General features: G+C 42.2%; 1 protein-coding gene across 2 annotated transcripts; it reads left to right on the forward strand.

Annotated features, from left to right (window-relative positions):
* The first annotated feature begins 11,619 nt into the window (after positions 1–11,619).
* Positions 11,620–16,009, forward strand: LOC145448448 (uncharacterized). Of its 2 annotated transcripts, XM_080326836.1 has the most exons (5): positions 11,624–12,891; positions 13,747–13,931; positions 13,997–14,092; positions 14,624–14,770; positions 15,016–16,009. In XM_080326836.1, the coding sequence occupies exons 2-5, from the start codon at positions 13,760–13,762 to the stop codon at positions 15,039–15,041; spliced, it is 441 nt and encodes a 146-aa protein (XP_080182962.1). In that variant the 5' UTR covers positions 11,624–12,891; positions 13,747–13,759; the 3' UTR covers positions 15,042–16,009. The 2 variants fall into 2 exon arrangements, with proteins under 2 accessions (XP_080182961.1, XP_080182962.1); XM_080326835.1 differs by lacking the exon at positions 15,016–16,009 and having other exon boundaries at positions 11,620–12,891; positions 14,624–15,005.
* The last annotated feature ends 2,053 nt before the right edge of the window (positions 16,010–18,062 follow it).

Genomic DNA, 18,062 nt, shown 5'->3' on the forward strand with positions numbered 1-18,062 from the left:
GCAATACGATCGTCCACTTTGACTGACTGAATTTCTAAAAATAATAAACATAACACCTCGATAGTTTCCACATCTTACGTTTATATATACCGTCTGCTATCGGCACAACAAAGTATTTAAAAATAACAAAACAGATTCAACATACCACATATCTTGCAAAGGCTTTTGCTTTCATTCAATATGTCCATTGTATCATACAAACCAAATCCGTGCAATTTTGCATAATTGCATAATTGGGCTACCGCTACGGTCAATTCTAATGTCTATTGCATGTTACACGATAAAGGTGCGGTATGTCTTGGTGAACGGGACTTTGGAATGTTCATTGCCAACCTAATAATTTTGATGTTCTCGACGGCAAATTGAAAGTTCAAAATTATTTGGCTGGACGTCTCTGAACTACGAGTAGGCAAAACTACTCTTCAAAATATTGTGAAATATTGTGAAGTATATACACAGTAGAGATCGTGTCGATTCCATACAGCAATTAACAATTTGCCAGTACGCATTGAAGTTGCATCGCGATACCGAGTGACGTAATTCTCTTTAAACGGATTTCAGGTGCGATGTCAGGGTAACCAATATTGCAATCTGTCTTTGCAGCTGCGTTGACCTCCGGTTGACTCGGCATACGGGTCTCTCTATTCCGCAATACTCAACATTTATTCAATGCCGTGACCCTATGACAAGGGTCGGCAACCTACGGCCCGCCAAGCGAAATCGTCCGGCCCGCGACGAAATAACTAGTTACCACGAGAATACGGCCCGCCGTTTCGTAGAGTTCCAATCTGCAGTGCAGCACTGCTTGGAAAGAATGCGGCATTGCTCCGATATAAAGTATCCTACGTATTAGTCTATTGTTACGCCATAAAACTGGTGCGAAGGCGGTCGACTAGTAGCCTATCTCGTACTAAAAGTAGGAGATGGAGAATTTCTGTGGAGTAGACTAGACCAGCGGGTGCATCGCGCAAGCGAGGGTTTTAAAGGGTTCGCCTCTCAGATAGGGTGCGACAATAAAGGTGCTGTTCCTCTGCTCAGACGCAATGACAAAATCTCAAACCTTCCCTGTTTCATTATAGATAACTAGCATCCGTAGGTTAGTCATCTGTGGTTTAATTCACCAGAAGACATTTTACGCCAAGACAACAAACCTGAATAGTGTTTTGGACACGGTGGTGAAAGTTGATTTTGTCTCACAAACTGAATCACCGACAGTTAGCCTATATCTCAGATATTACTAGAAGCAGAGCATCAATATGGCGATGTCTTGTATATCTGCCATGTTCGCGCATTAAGTCGAGAAGCTATGCTTGCACGTGTGTATGAACTGAGAAATGAAATAGCAACTTTCCTTGAAAATAGAAACATCGCCGACTCATAATCTTGTCATCGAAAATGGGTATCTAATCTAGCTTTCGTAGTAGCCTACATTTAACGTCACATCTAAACAAATTGAATTTGCAACTTCAGGGGGAAACAACTAAATACATGAGATGTTGAGACGCATTCGAAACAAAACTGCGACAATGGGAATGTCAACAGTACAAAGAAAATTATGCTCACTTTCCTATAATGGAGGAGAGTAAACCTAGTACCAGTACTATACATTTGTAACTGTGATATACGAAATTTAATTACTGAATTTCCATCCGCTTTTGCGACATTCGTTCTGTATAAAATAAATTCTGACTACTCAGTACTCCGTTTAATGTGGACGCCAAAACCATTGCCAGAAAATTTCAAATGGGCCCATTTGAAATGCGATGCAGTTGAATTGAATGAATATCGCTGAATGACTTTGACAAAGAGTACGTTCTTGAAATGGGTCTTCATCCCAGCTTGACCAACAATGCAAAAGAAATGTCATCGACTTTTGTTTTCAACAATGAAATTCACGAAGAGCAAGCTGAGATCACGTATTCCAACGCCCATGTAGAATATGGTCTGATTTTTGCTTCATTTGACATGTTACCAGAAGTTGAAAACCTTTCACAAAGCAAGCTGCGCCAAGTGTCACATTTATCATGCGTTGTCAAAGTGTAAATACATGTGTTTTGTTCTTTTTGTGATTTATATGATTGAGATTGCAGCATCGTAGGGTATAATATACCGACGTGTGCGATAAATATAGTATTGGGAAAAACTCCGCCCGGCCAAAATGTTGTGCACTCGAAATTTGGTCCGTGACTGGCAAAAGGTTGCCGACCCCTGCCCTATGACAACAGGTCTGACTTATAATACACGAATTATTATTCTGACTATACGGTCATCTACAAACTTATCACATATGGCGGGCGTGGGCCGATATGGGAAAATGAAGTACTTTGCGGGACGCTTTCCTCAATCATAGTACTATTCGCCCATTTCTCGACCTATACAAGGAACAAACCGTGTTTAATGTGAACTTCAAGTTGAAAGCGTAGATACCAGTAACCGATTTGCTACAGGAGAAGAAAGTCTCTATTTATTATATAAAAATAAATAATAAAAAATTTCAACATTTTCTGTTCACCTCATGAAAGTGGTAGGCTATCTATAGAAACGATGCTCACCAAATTTGTTTAAATTCCAACCAGTTGAAGCGAAGTTATATCGCCGTCGAAAAATTTGAATAAAATAGTATTTACGGTGAGCACAACTATAATAAATAAACAAAGAATCGGTCACCGTAAATACTATTTTATTCAAATCCAAATTTTTCGATGGCATTGAAACATTATTTTGCAACCGTTTCAAAGTTCCAGGCCTTCTCAGGATGAGTCTGAATTGGTTGCAGTAACATCACCCCAGCAGGAGAAATACCATACTTTCAGGAATTGTCATGGTGGTTTCTTTAACACTATTCTTTCGTCACAATGGTCACGCTCGACTCGCCTCATCGGACGGCAGAAGAAGCACGACCACGTATCACTCTTTCTTTCGACGGCCGTGTAGTAAGCAGGGTCATGACTTGCTCCTCGTTTGGTAGGGCAATGACGTGAGGTCTTTTTCATTCACAGTATTTGCAAGTATTTTTAACGTCTTGTTATAAGTTGGGTTAGTTGATCCGTGCTCACTGTTCGTCAATACAAAGTACCGGAAAGACACTGTCTCTGGATTGGCAAGCTAGTTAAGAATATCCGAAGTCAGTCATACATACTATCAGCCAGATACTCTCGTCCAGCTCGGTCAAAGAGCTGAAACTCGTCCCTCAGGACAGGAATTTAATTATAAATGTTACCTTCATCGTAAATAGGGATATATATTATTGGTAAGAGACTTATAATTTGTTGTTATCCACTAAGCAGCTCTTGGAGGTACAACACTTCATTCACAATTTAATGGTATATTCCCGAATCTTGTAGTCATACGCTCTTCAGGGGTAATTGTCAGCAAAAAGACGAGGACTGTAGAACCGTGAGAAAGCTCCAGGCTTTGCCAGGATGAATTTGTTAGGTTTACCTAATATATAGTATAATATTCTTTCGATTGCAGTTATATTGGAAGCCATTCGTAATTCATGGATTCTGAGGTAGTCACCGTAGCAGGAGCGTTATCATTCTTTTCTGAAGACCTGGCTGCAATTGGAAATGCAGAGTTGATTATCTCGCTGAAGATAGAAGATTCCAGATTATTGCAAAGATCACAGCATCTTGGAAAGACGCTGTTTACAAAGTCACCATCAATTTAGATGGAACTGGGGGCTTCAGTAGTGCAACGTGTGAATGTCCGCGGGGCAAATGGATTTGCAGCCACATGGCCACAGTTGCGATCTATGTTAACAAAAATAGCATGTCTAAAACCGATCTGCCGAATTCGTGGATTACACACCCAAGAAGGGCATGTAAAGAAAACGTACAGCCGATGAAAGAGTTATTTCCTTCATCCAAAAAATCTAACATTGCCTTGCCAAGAAAATTTGACATGGAAGATAGAAAATTCTTCCTAACACATATAATGAAAGCCGACACTTCGTGCCCAATAAAATGGATTACAGGTCCGGAGTCACCATCACATGCATCTTCATTTGTCAGCATAACAGAAAATATATCTGATCTCTTCACACTATTCAAAATTGACAAGAACGAATTTTTGAATAATTGCCGTGTAGACCCGGATCAAATTACCATCGTTGTTGAAGAGACAAAGCTACAATCTCGAACACAATTATGGGGTAGAATGCGCAGTTACAGACAGACTGACTGACTGGCAGCAACTTTGGACGGGTGACAAAAGCTTTCGACAGACGCAAGGGCGTAGCCAGAAAAAATATTGGGGGGGGGGCGAAAAATTCGATGACGTAAATGACCCCCCCCCCTTGAAGATAAGGAAAAAATAGGTAAAATCGATGGACTTGGGCGCTCATTATATGATTAACTCAACATCTGGGGCGATCGTTATATATATTCCACTCACAGACGGATGTGATCAAACAATGATTGTGGAAAACCAGGACGACAAGACTTTCGCGCGAAGCGCGAAAATTTTTCATGGTTAATGAATGAAATTGGTTCATTGTATTGGTCTTTGCATATTGTAAATATGTTTTCATTATCAGATTTCCGGCAGGGCTGATGGAAGTGGTGTCATCAAACATTCCGGGGGCAATTAATTATACATCTTGAGCTATATGTTAATACCACACGGCAAGACTATTTAAAGTTTCTAGAGCAGGGTGGCCAAAGGGCCACATGAGACTTACGAACCATTGCGCGGGCCACTTGAATGTTGATGGCCTTTTTTAGTCTTCCGATAGGAGCGTACCGGATAATAGGTGACGTTGAAAACAATACTTATATTAATACGCATCAAAATCAATAACAATTATGACATGAAGACTTGGTGTGGATCCCCAACCTAGCCGCGCGAAATATTGTACATTATATAGTCATATACGACGATCTGCGAAAAATGTGGCCGGCCCGTGGCTACGCCAATGCTTCGGAACTCAGAACTGATATTTTAGTTTGCAAAATCCCAAATTTCGCGGTCAGACTAATCAAATTTTAGTTATTCGGTTTTGGTAATTTATTTTTTGATAATACTAGTAATTTCGAGAATTAACCCGCAGGCCTCTCTAAACCTTCTCACGGGCCACGGGTGGACGCCGGACGGGACAGTTGTCATTTATTGCTGTTACTTCATGACTTGCGTAGAAAGCTGTCAACACTCAAGAGATCGAGCACACGCAAGGTCGTAGCCAGAAAAACAATTTATTTTTATTTTTAATGTTATTTTTTTTTTGAGGGGGAGATTATGACTTTAGGGGAGCTCTCCCGTGGGAACATCTCGCAGAACCGTACATCCTGCCATAGGCAATTTCATCACTAGGCCTACCCTTTATACATACGATTCTTAGATGCACACACACATATATCTATGGAAGCTTCCAGTTGCCAACTATAGCTTATCAGGCGGTCGTTGCACGGATAAGCCCAAATTGCTGACGTAAAGTGATGAACAATCAGTGTGAATTTCGGCCCTAGTCGCGCGGAGCGGAAATTGTTTTTTGTAGAAATGAAAGAATTTGATCAGTAATATTGGTACGTCTATATGAGCAAGTGGTGTCCATTCTTATTACTTCGTTGAAGCACGGTTTGTTCGTAACCTCTGGTAGAGATTGACGCTACTTTAAAGATTGAAATCGCTGATACATACCAGACCAAATTAAAAAACTCCTTTGATCAGACTCGTTCAATTTCAAATTAGCAATTTTTAACGGGGGGTGGTGATATTTTTATGTGCCAGTTGCGTTTATGTTGGAGGGGTCTGATTGCAGGGACAGGATTATTCGGTGCCAGCCATTTAAGCACCCGAAAATCTATATCGAAGGCTTCGGAATACAAGGGTCGGTTTTATGGTGGTCAATCATTTTGGGAGCGCACTTTGCGGAGTAGCATGTAGCATACTTTATATATCTTCGTGTGTCCCGGAACGGAAGTTGCCGGAGCTAACAGTCCCCAACCACCATACTGGAATGACACTCCTACAGACTCAATCAACCCAACGACCTCGGGTTACTCTAGTGCATCTACTGGTACTGTTGTATTCTCATAATTGAGAATGCAGCTAAATTCAATAATGGGTATTTGCGGAATAAATTTTTTTCGTGATACTGATAACAAAATCAAGATACGAACGGACAATAAATCGCGCGAAGCGCGAAGAAAAATTTTAGGTTGCAAACATTTGCCCCAAAATACTCTAATATCTATTGATTACCGCCCCTTTCGCCCCCCCTGGCTACGCCAGTGGACAGACATGGTTGCTCTGGTGCCTACCCCGAGTCGCTATTCAAAACGCTTTGTGGTGAATATAATTTATCCTGCAAAAGTGCAATAATGTTGGTTCAGATGCATGAGGATGTCGCAATAGAAGCATATGAAGAGTACACCGGCAAGTCTATTAGGAAAGTTGGATTGCTTATATTTCCTTGTGGTTGTCTTGGTGCAGCCCAGATGGAATTATGAGCACTTCTAGTGGCGAAAGAGGGCTATTAGAAATCAAGTGTCCATGGATTTACCGCAATAAAACTTTTAATGATATAATGTTTGAGAAACGTGGAAGAGATACTTCTCCATATTTGGATCAATTTAGTTCATTGAAAATCAACTATGAATATTGGCATCAAATCCAGGCCGGAATGGAAGCAGCCAAGACTTCATGGGGTCATTTTGTATTATGGACCAAAAACGATATCCACATCATAAAGGTGGCTAAGGACAATCAATGGGGCGAAACCAACTTCCCTAAGTTGACTGATTTTTATTTGAATTCGTCTCTGCCTCATGTTACTGCAATATACGTATACGTGAATACGTATAATGTATTTTGGGTGCTTCTTATCAACAGTCATCGGCAAATTGAAGGGATTCAAACATGTTCAAAAAGTAAAGTATTTAAAAATAAAATTACATATCAGGAAGTTCGCACTGTAACAATGGTAACAACGAACTTCGAAGTAGCATATAGGCCTACGGTAAAATAATGACAACGCATTCAAAAAAGAAAATCTGCAGTGTCTCAATCCTTTCCAAAGCCAAGCACTATGATTATTTTGAATCTATAACTGTGCTGGCTCATTCGATTTTAGGTATCGATCAAATACGCCATCAATAATAGTTGGAGACTGAAAATTTAGTAGTAAAGCTCCACATAATTGTAACAGCTGATCGACAAATGGTCTCTTCTTACTAGTGATTGTAGCTAAAATTTTGTAATTACGGATTCTTTCTATTGCTCTCTCCACGTGTATCCGGCAAGAATCTTTCTGTTGCTCTCTCCGCGTGTATCCGACAACTTGCTATCTTTTTGCAGAACCTCGCCAACCTCGCCTCAGTCTCAGTAAATTGCTTTTTTAGCTAGAAATGGTGGAAGGACAAAGACACTCCACTTGGCATCAATTCATGAATAAGAAATCATTTGTCTGCCAGAACTAAATCCCCAACCTGTTATAAAGAAGAATGATATGATCCAGGGTTGTAAGTATCAAAGTCACAAGAAGTTCTATCACACCATGGACTTCGGGTCATGTCTAATTTCTTGATCTATAATAACTTGGTCATGTCGAGAAGTCTATTCAACAGAAAACGTGGAAACTGCGGGAGACTTAAAATTCTACCGCATACATATAGAAGAACACCAACGTAAGTATTGTAATCGGAAGAAAACATGAATTTCATTTCACATGAATTTCAAACGAAGATTTGTTCCTCGTTCTCGTGCATGTCAAGAATCGTTGGATACTTTGCTGCCGTCAACTTGAACAGTCAAACTGTACTGCTGATGGACTCCCAAATATCCATCAGTCGGAATCATGAGGATATATTCCGGAACATCTTAAAAATAATCATCGTCAGCTTTATGGTTGCGAATGTGACTTGCAAACTCGAAATTGGCAGTTTGCGCTGTGCAATGTGCAGTGCATGGATGTCCATACCACCAAGTTAACACATATTCGACTGTGGCATCCACGTCATTGTCAATGCATATATTGCGTAGCGAATTATTTGCCCTTGCCGCTGGTCCTTCCATCGAGAGTTTGCCGCGTCTGGGTAGACCACTTGGCAGTCAATTGGCAGCAGTCTCGTCAGCGGCTGAAATTAGTGTGACTCACCCGAAACAATACAAGATGCTGTTCCCGAACAATGGCAATTAATAGCAAAAAGTGGTATGCAATATTCCAATCTTGCCGACTCATCTTCCGAAAACGCCATACGAAACAAATCGAAATGGGACAACTGCGACAGCAGCTTCTGCAACGTTGGGGAAAGTGAAGACAAGCAAATACTTTGCGTCGAATGCAGCAAATGGTATCACGAATCCTGCCTCGCCAGTGATGGCAACAATTCAGAGTAAAAAGCATTATATATTTCATTTGTTATCAAAATGACTGCCGCTAAATCCACTTGATTATCATTTCATTTACTTTCACTTAATCATTGTTTCGTTATCACATTTGCATAATGACTGCATATCGTGTTGCATTCTCAAGAGAAGTGACCGTGGTCTGGTGGTGAGGCAGGGACAACATTCGATAAAATTGAGGCGCAAGCAAGTTCTCGAATCGCAAAGGGAGATACAAAATATTACAGTTGCCATTACTGTAGTTACTGTAGTTTTATAGATTGAACTTTTAGCTATCAGCCCACGGAAACCTAGACAAAACTTTTTTATTTGAAGATTTTGGTATACCAAAAAACATTACCATCTTGGCCAATATCTCCCAAACGGCTGTAGGCAGGAATAATCCAATGCGCCCATTAGATGTAACTCTCGAGGTTGTACAATCTGACACTTGAAACTTAGCCCAAGGGAACATAGAAAATACTCTGTTAATTGAAAATTTTGATATAGTATGGCGGATTGGTGTACCGCTCATACTCTCTAGACGCCGGATCATCCAATTAACAATCATTGCTGATTATTGTGCGCGACAGTGTCTAGGTTCCGACTATTTAAAGAAGACCTTCGTTAGATGCATTCTGGCTTTTTACCTGACAAGTGCCGCCTTTATACCTGACGACTGCTACGTCCTTTTTACCTGACAAGTGCTGCTGCCTTTTTACCTGACGATCGACCGACGCTGCACGACCAACGCTGTTTATTTTATTCAATGTTTTATCCTTAGTCTGTTGAAGTTTATGTTATACAATAAAGTGCTGGCCAACGTGTTCGCCGACTCTCTGTTGCGGACCCTAGAAGGAACGCGGCGTATAGTCCATACTCGGGTATCGTGCCATAGATAGCTCACTATACTTTTGGTGACCCCGACGTGATGTCTACAAGAAGTCGCCGACGAAGAGCCGTGCAAGATGAACGGGAGGAGCTTGCAGCCCAACCTTTCAACGCCCATCTGCGGGGAGCTATGCCTGTTGTGCAATTTTGGTCGCATGCACCGCAGTCCTGGTTTGTGTCTGCAGCAGCTGGATTTCAGTCTTATGGCGTCGACGATGATGTCGCTCGGTACAACTACGTTTTGCGCTGCCTTGATGGAAATCAACTTGAATCTATCCGAATGAGGCTTCCTGGCATCGAGAACCCTGCTAGATGAATATACTGTCCCGCTACGAGGCCGTGTTCAAGAGCTATATAGTGGACGCTGTCGTGGGTTGAAACCGTCAGAGATATTCAAGAAGCTGAGGAGTGCGACGGGAATGTCCCATGGAGGGTCTGGTGTCGATCGCTTCCTCCGGGAGGCCTTCCTGCATCACTTGCCTGATTCCTTGGCCAATATTTTATCGTCACACGTAGCTGATACCGCGGATGAATTGTACGAGCTGACAATATCCACGCCCGGGGTTCTCATCATACTAATCACCAAGCGCCCGGTAACGTCGACTTACATCAGATGCGAAGAGAAATTTCAAGTCTTGACTCGTGAAGTTAGACAGCTCCAATCTCGCCCACCTGTACGGGATACACTTCCTGTCCGTGTGCCTCCACGACCGACCTCTACCGCTGGTGCAACGACTCGTCACCACCCTCCCTTTGAAGACGTGCATACTGACTCTAGGCATCGAAATCCCGTTTCTCGTAATGACTGGCGTATCGACGGCCCTTCGCGAAGCCGGGTACGCGGTTTGTTTGTTTTATTACATCATTGGCGCTTATCGCACATATGGTTATTTGCGCCCGGCACATGAATTGCATTAACACAATGTCTTTTGTGGTCTTGCTTTGTCTTTCTGGTCATCTAATCTATAGAATGAGACATGGATACGCATAAATTTTGAGATTTTCCAAATTATGGACAACCCTATCGACTATGGAATTTGCAAATTCCACAGTATTTGTTTAGCATCTGATATCCTTTTTTGAACTATGCTGAAGAAAACCTATATAGGCCATTATTAATTGTATCTTTTCCTTTTAGTTCTACTCTTGCCTACATAGCATAATCAAGAACCGAATACTAAACTGATTATTGGCCGAACTGCTTGTACTCGATCATGGACAGAATACTGATACAGATATTGATGATGAACATTACATAACTGATATGGTGACAAGGATTTCTGCTGGTGACACGGATTTCTGCTGGTAGTCTGGTCTGGTCATTTCATTCATTTAACTGCGACGAAATGTTCTGCTATCACTTTACCATGACCTATTTTTATCACAACTGTGACATGTCTGGCTGCTATGCTTATTCCGTTATTCACTTCCCAGTGGAAAGTTCTGGGGTATCGACGCTTTACTGTCGTAAAGCGACTCTTCATCACTACTGCCGTCACTGTTTCTTCTTGCATACGAATCATTGGATATCTTCTCCCGCCTTTTACTGCACCTATAGGCACAGCAAAGACTACCACTATACCACCTGATGAACGGGCTATCTTCGACATGTCGAATTACACAATATCAATATACGGACACTAGATATTAGGCTGAAACAAATCCTGAATGTCAGAATAATTAGTCATTCAAAGCTCTATTATACGCACAAAATACTACAGATCCAATACGAATCAAATATATTTAAACACTGACCGCTTCTCCATAAGCCCCTGTACTAAATCTCCCTGTACCCAGAATGCTTAGCCGGAGATAGCAGTAGTTCGGGGCTTGTTTTCAGCGCTTTAGGAATCGAGGTTTTCCGCGTTTTAGGGGCCATTTCCGCGAGTTCCGCAGTTTCCGCGTTCCCTCCTTTTAGGGTTACCCTACAGTTGCGATCCTTTTAATCTAACACCCACCTCGGTCTAGCCTTCGTCTGGCTGCATGGGTACAATTGTTCCAATTCCAATTTTAAAATACGACAGTCTTTTTTCTAGAAACCCGAGAGACCTGAAACTTCCTGACATCTCTGCATTTCTGTGTTAGATTATGCGGACTAAATGTCGGCAGAAAATCTTTACACGTTACCGAGATTTAGAGTCGAGTTGTTTTTACACGGAAATATGAAAGAAAACTTAGTCGAGATGGGTTTAGTCAGTGTCACAAGTAATACATTTTGTTTTTGTTATGGAGTGTTCGTCGTACACAGGCTGAACGCAAGCCACGCAGCCTTTCCTGGTTTTACGTTGTTTTCGTTTCTGATCTCTGCAGACATAGCAACTGCCAACAATCGGTGCAGCTCCTCGATTTCCATGGTGTTCTTTGGGGTTAGCTTCTGCCCCTTCTGGCGGTGTCGCAATGGGCCGTCCCAGAACCATTTCCACTGCAGCTCGAAGGAAGCGGTTTCTCATCATCATGCGGTTGGTAGTGCGAGCTTCCACGGAAGGCGTACATAGCTGTTTCGCAAGATCTTTAAGGAACTTTCTCCGTTGGTCCTTTTTCCTAAACACTGGCTTGTGTTTACTGTAGAGCGTAGACTGTAGATGATAAACGACGCTAAGCCAGTGACGTCGATCATGTTATAGAAAAACGCCAAAGGCCAACGCAGTGTCCGTCGTTTCACTGTGTATTCACCCAGCATTTTGTCCATAGTGTCCACCAGCCCCTTTGGTTTTATTTAAGTACGTGATGATCTCTGGTTTGCTTGATTGTGTTGCTTCGACTTCTCCGGTCATGTGCATGGAGTCCATCCTCAAGCTACCGGACCACGACTGACCTATCGATCTCGCTTCCCATGACATGCCGCCCTATTTCTTGTCGCATTCTTTTTCTATACTATCTTCTTTACTTTCATTCAGTGTGCATGCCTCCTCTTTACATCGCCTAGGCCAAGGTGGGTGTCCGATTCCATAGACTACTCCTTGTCGCTTCGACATCTTCCTGTCTTTTCATTGTATCGCATTTTTGTGGTGTATTGAACTGATAAAATTGCTAATAAACCAATGATGATGATGGATGATAGAAGCACAACTGATCTGTTTTTCTTTGGCGCATATGAACAGACTGTTGCATCTCTATGGTAGGCGAAATTGGTCGAGTGAAGTGCTCTTTCCTTGGCAGGCTGCATGTTGCTTGGCAAAAACCTCTTGTTTTTTCTGACTGTTCCAACTAAAGTCACGTCCCAGGTGTTCAATACTTTAGCTAGCTGCATACCTGTGACGGAATTATCGGTGGTGACATTTCTTCCAGAGCCTTTATACAAACAGACCAGGTCCAAAACTGTTCGCTCACCAACATTTGTTTGTCGAGGACCATCTATTGGTTTTCCAGTGTAATGCGCAGATCACACGTACAATATTCAGACGCGGCACGCACTCGCGCATACGTTTCATTCTTTGCTCTGCTCATGCGCCAGCGCACCGCTAGCGCGCGCCAGCGCCGTGCGCGGGAGGAACGCTGCAGACGCGTTTCATTCGAGAGTCGCGAGTGAATCATTCCGCGCGAGAGAATATACGTCACAGCCGAGAAAAAATGATTTGCAAAATATGGATTAGTTGTTCGGAAACCTTCACCGTGTACGGATCTGGTAGGTCCAGCAATGTGAATATTTAGGTAATAATAGCCAAGGAATATTATGTAAGTAATAATTTATCGAAGAGGTGTAAATATTCCTTCTGAATACCACTGTACCAATAGTTTCCTGATGAGTCCAGCAGTACCGTTGTTTTCGTTTCAAGACATCACGAGGATTCATTATCAGTAATATATCATCTTCGCCATGTTCTGAATTAACAGATGAGCGCCAGTATGAGTTTAGTCAACGACGAAATACTTATTGAGGAAGTGAGATCCAGGAGTATTTTGTATGACAAGTCACACCCGTCGTATTATCTGAGAGAAAAGAAGGCAAGAGTTTGGCGAGAAGTGTCGCAAGCCCTTGGATGCCCAGGTACAATGTGTCCTTGTAAATATCTCCGAGCACGAGCTAACATAAAATATTACAGGGCAAGGTTTTACACACAGATGGAAGAATCTCCGTGACCGCTATGTGAAGGAGAAAAACAAGTACATACCCTCAGGATCAGGGTATGAGGCTGTTTTGCCCCGATGGCCGTTGATGGGCATCATGAGTTTTTTAGATCCGTACATTAAAACGAGGCAGTAAGTTGTTTGGTAATTTTATTTGAGATTTTAGATCCGTAACCGTAGACCAAGTAACTTGCAGCTGAATTTATTTGAGATGCAGGAAGGCTATTAATTTATTGATGCCGTCATGCTGTAAGTACTGCTAAAGTTATGTTAGTCATTGAGTGCAGCACTACCATACTGAAAACGTAACATATCAATTCAGACGGACTAGATTCTTCAAAAAATAGTTGATAATTTGGCTCCGTGGATTAGCAGATAGCACACCAAAACTTCACTTTTAGCTTAGTGTATCTTTGGTCGTTGTCAAAATTATCAGATTGATGATAGTTAAATGTTATACAGAACATCATCAAACATGTCCGAGGAACCGCTGTCATCGTCGTTACTTGATGACACGCTGCCAACAACATCGGTGGCCACATCGTCGTCAGTACCTGATAACATGCTGCCAACAACATCTGTGGCCACACCGTTGCTCGACAATCCACCAGCAACATCGGTTGAATCAGTCGACGCACCATCACGTCGTAAGTGGAATTTTTACAAAAGCGAGGTATCTTCATTTTTCAACTACTGTGCGTATTTGCTACAGCGGCGAAGAGGGGGAGTCGCAAGCGGAGGCACCCAAGAGATGATGACGATGATGATGTGCAGGCTGTACTGAAAGCATTGCAGCACGGAAATAGAGGTACGCATGTGTCCAGTAGATCTGCGTATGCTGTAAAATTTGATATTCGGAAAATGAGTACAAGGCATAATGCAGACTCATATTTGAGAATTCTCTCATCAACAGTCATAACTAGTATGATATTTGCATTTTGTGGAAATTTCCATGATCTCAGGCTCACACCCTCGTTTTATTGGTAGTTCGACAAAATGTAGCTGTTAATGTCCAATAGATATTTTGTTTCCATTCACCTTGAAACCTATTGTAACACAACAAATGCTAGGGTTTGCTGTATCACATCATCCCTCCAAGCTGCGTAATTGCGTAGCGCTGACACGGTCTCTGCGCACAGAAAATCTAAGCTGCTCTAAAAAAATCCGAAGTGAGCTTTTTTTAGTCGTCAGCACTGTTGTCCAAGAGACCGTGCAGTGAGTTGATGAGTGCGCGCAAAATCATAAAAAATTAGAGGGAACATTGCTGACAACCACGCCAACGCCAGCAAAAGTTCTGCACATCTATAGTAAATAGTAATGAGGATGATGCAATCAACAGAACCATCCGCGGATGAGCTTTTTATGGCGAGCATGGGGAAGGAATTGGCCACCATCAAGGATATCACTCGACGCGCTCGCATCAAATTCCAGATCCACAAGCTGATCCAAGATGGAATCATGGAAGAAGTTGAATGTTCAACCTCCGGTAACTTGACTTTAAATGAATGCATCTTTGGTGTAGCTATAATCAGAAACATGTTCAATGTGGAGAGATATGGTTCCTGTCACGAAGGCATACTTGTTTCCATATTTTGAAGTTTGACACTGAAATTTCCATGAACAAAACTGTCCGCTAGTCACTAATGTAATGTGCTCAGAAAAGTTCATTGCACAGAGATTAAATTGTTGAGTTGGATGTATGCATCGTGCTGTACTGTGACATCGTTTCAGACCAAGGACTACCACAGTGGCCCTGAGATAATTGTCAGTGAAGGAGTTGTGCAGCGCCGTCCATCGAGGTAATATTCAATTTATTCAATAACTATTCAATGTTGTTTATAGTCATTTCTGACAGAGTTGTTTATAGGGCCAGGCACAATGATTCGAGTACTTGAATCTGAATCGAGTAGTAATTTCAATGATTCGATTAGGACGATTTTTTCGAGTACTGACATTATACGCTCCGTGATTAGCCGTGTCGCAGCATACGAGACATAGTGCAAAGCTACGAATGTTACTGGAAATGAAGCATTTACGAAGTCGTGATCACCCCACAACATTGTCAAGAAGTGCAATGAAATCGGTATGGTCAAAAAAATACCAAGTATCGAAATACCAAATAAGTCTTTTAATGTAACGGATAACAGGCATTATTATGTTCTTTGTGGTGGTGTAAAATGAACATATTTGAACTTTGATATAGTATATTTTGTTGTGACGCCAAAATGTGTGATACTCGACTTCAGAATCGTAGCACTCGGGTACTCGATTTTGCCCAGCAGCCCTAGTTTCCTGACCCTGTCATCTAGATCATCACCCATCACTATCCTAAGCCCCCATAAATTGTCAAGAACACCATATGCTGCCGTAGAATTATTTTACCAGATGAAGGATGATCGTATCGAGTTACAGGACCAAGATATGATGACAGAAAGTTCAAGTGACCACCCTCACCATTTGCTGCATATACGACCACCCTAAACATTTGCTGCGCACGACAATGTCTGATGACAGAAAATTCTAGTGATCACGCCTGCCATTCAAGTGCTCACGCCTGCTATTTGCTACATACGAAAGGGTCATGGCGACCCGGAGATCTTTCATTTTACCGGGTTTACACTTTGGTCTCCACGCTCCTTGCGACCAGTTATGCCCCGGAATGCACTGCATAGCTGGCTAACATTGTAGCAAATGATTCTATGTCAATATACGAAACAATAACGAATACTGCGTAGTATTGCATTTATTGAAAAGTCAGGAATTGGAGGGCGAATGTTACGTTATATATATGATTAAGTGAGTGTCAACATTGCCTCAGACAGCGTGTATTACCAGCCATGTAGTATGATGGACTGGACCACATACCATCTAGAAATGTCAAGGATACACTACGCATTTCATTCATCACAGGCATCGCTAATACAAACAGGAGAGAGAGCACATCAACCACAATTCAAGCTGCTACTGACACTTGGTCCCTGAAGTTACAATAAATAATTAGCTATATATCACTTCACTGTCAAGAATTACACCCTCCAAAACGAACACTGGAAATGTTTGATTTAACTATATACGTTCTTGCTGCCAAGAAACGGCTCCCTCACTACTGCTGGAGTATCTGACGTATTCTTCCCGAGTGGCCTTAGCTTCCCCAGCACTTCCTCTTCCCCGTCTCATCATCGGCAGTAACGACGACGTCCGGCGCCCTCCATTCACTGCAACATCACAATAATTTGGATCACTCATAAGAAAATTGTGTAGAACGGTACAGGCTTTGACCACTTCATCTACATGCACAGGTAATACAGCCATTGGCCTTCGAAAGCAAGAGAAGCGAGAGGATAATGGCAGATCTAATTGGTTAGAGGCAAGACGTTTACCAAAAACAGAGTTACTGAAACATTTACTATCATTGACCCCGCCATATTGACCAACATCAACCGCAATAAAGCGCTTGTCAGCATCCACAACTGCCATCAAAACAACACTAAAAGTCTTTTTATAGTTGAAAAACAGGGACCCAGACATAGCAGGTTTCTTTATCAAAACATGCTTTCCATCTATACTACCAACACAATTCGGATAATTCCACTTATCTTGAAACTGTTTTGCAATCTGTCTCCACCGGTCTTCTTCCGGCTCTGGCATGTGCTCGGGTGCTAGGGCCCTCCAAATAGCGGCACAGGTTTGCGGGACAATCTTTGCAATTGTCGACCTCCCGCATCGATAGGAAAAAGCGATTGTACGATAGGTATCGCCGGTGCAAAGAAACCTATTTGCAGAACAACAGGGTGGACGTCTTGTATAGAGTGCATGGCTCTGTACTGTACTATTGATCAATCTGTTATCTAAGAAGCTTGCTAGAATCAACATTCAATAACTAACCACAACTTGCTTGACAGCGTCCTACGAAATTAACCATAGATAGTCGTCAATAATTGTCTTGTTTACCTAAGCGTGGTAGCTAATCTTTCATTGGGTGGAATAGGCTTTCTCATGACTGTCGTCTGTTTGACTATGAGTGGACCGACCAGTGAAAGAAGGTCATCAAAGGTTTCCACACTCATTGAGAAGTAATCTCGAAAGTACTCCCGTCTTTCGAATCTCAGCTCCCTCGCCAATGCATGAAACTCGCCTGAAAAATTTGGTTTCTATGAGCTATAATACTGCCATAAATATACCTTTAGACATACCTAGGATCTCCCTTCTTTGCAGAATTGGGTGCACCCAAGTGCGCCGAGTCCTCCGCCTGTGCTTCTTTTTTATTGCTACCCAGAGCAATAAGAGCATCGCATTCCTGTTTGCTACGCCTACCGTACCATCCGGCCGGCCAACATAAGTTGTATGGCGAAGCATCTTATCGAATGTCAAAATTGAACGTGAACGTATCGAACGTGCTAGCCGCGAAGATATAGCTTTACAAAAGAACGCGCAGTTTTAAGTCCTCGCTCGGCTGCATTCTAAAATGCGACCCCTGCCGGACACACTCATGCTTCACTGCGACCCCTGCCGGACACATTCACTTCTTCAAATATTTTCCCCACTTCTTGATGACGTAACCTCTCGTTTTAGTGAAAGAGTGAGATTGCCGCGAGTGGTGCCGCGTCTGAATATTGTACGTGTGATCTGCGCTTAAAGCTGACCATGCAGCGGGTAGGCGTTTGATGCATCATCACAAGCCAAGAAAACCTTGATACCATATTTAGCTGGTTTAGATGGTATATACTGTGTGGATTTGGTATGTCCTCGAAATGGAAACAATTGTTCATCTATCGCAG

Source organism: Botryllus schlosseri, chromosome 10 (assembly GCF_051294905.1).
Source record: "Botryllus schlosseri isolate E-star chromosome 10, Bs_hap1, whole genome shotgun sequence".
NCBI lineage: Eukaryota > Metazoa > Chordata > Ascidiacea > Stolidobranchia > Styelidae > Botryllus > Botryllus schlosseri.

What these genes read in the sequence shown, in the direction of transcription:
- LOC145448448 (XM_080326835.1), top strand. Translation starts at nt 13,760, where the DNA reads ATGTCCGAGGAACCGCTGTCATCGTCGTTACTTGATGACACGCTGCCA. An exon ending in AGTCGACGCACCATCACGTC is followed by an intron (nt 13,932 to 13,996) that starts GTAAGTGGAATT and finishes TATTTGCTACAG; the next exon opens with CGGCGAAGAGGGGGAGTCGC. An exon ending in ATTGCAGCACGGAAATAGAG is followed by an intron (nt 14,093 to 14,623) that starts GTACGCATGTGT and finishes TGCAATCAACAG; the next exon opens with AACCATCCGCGGATGAGCTT.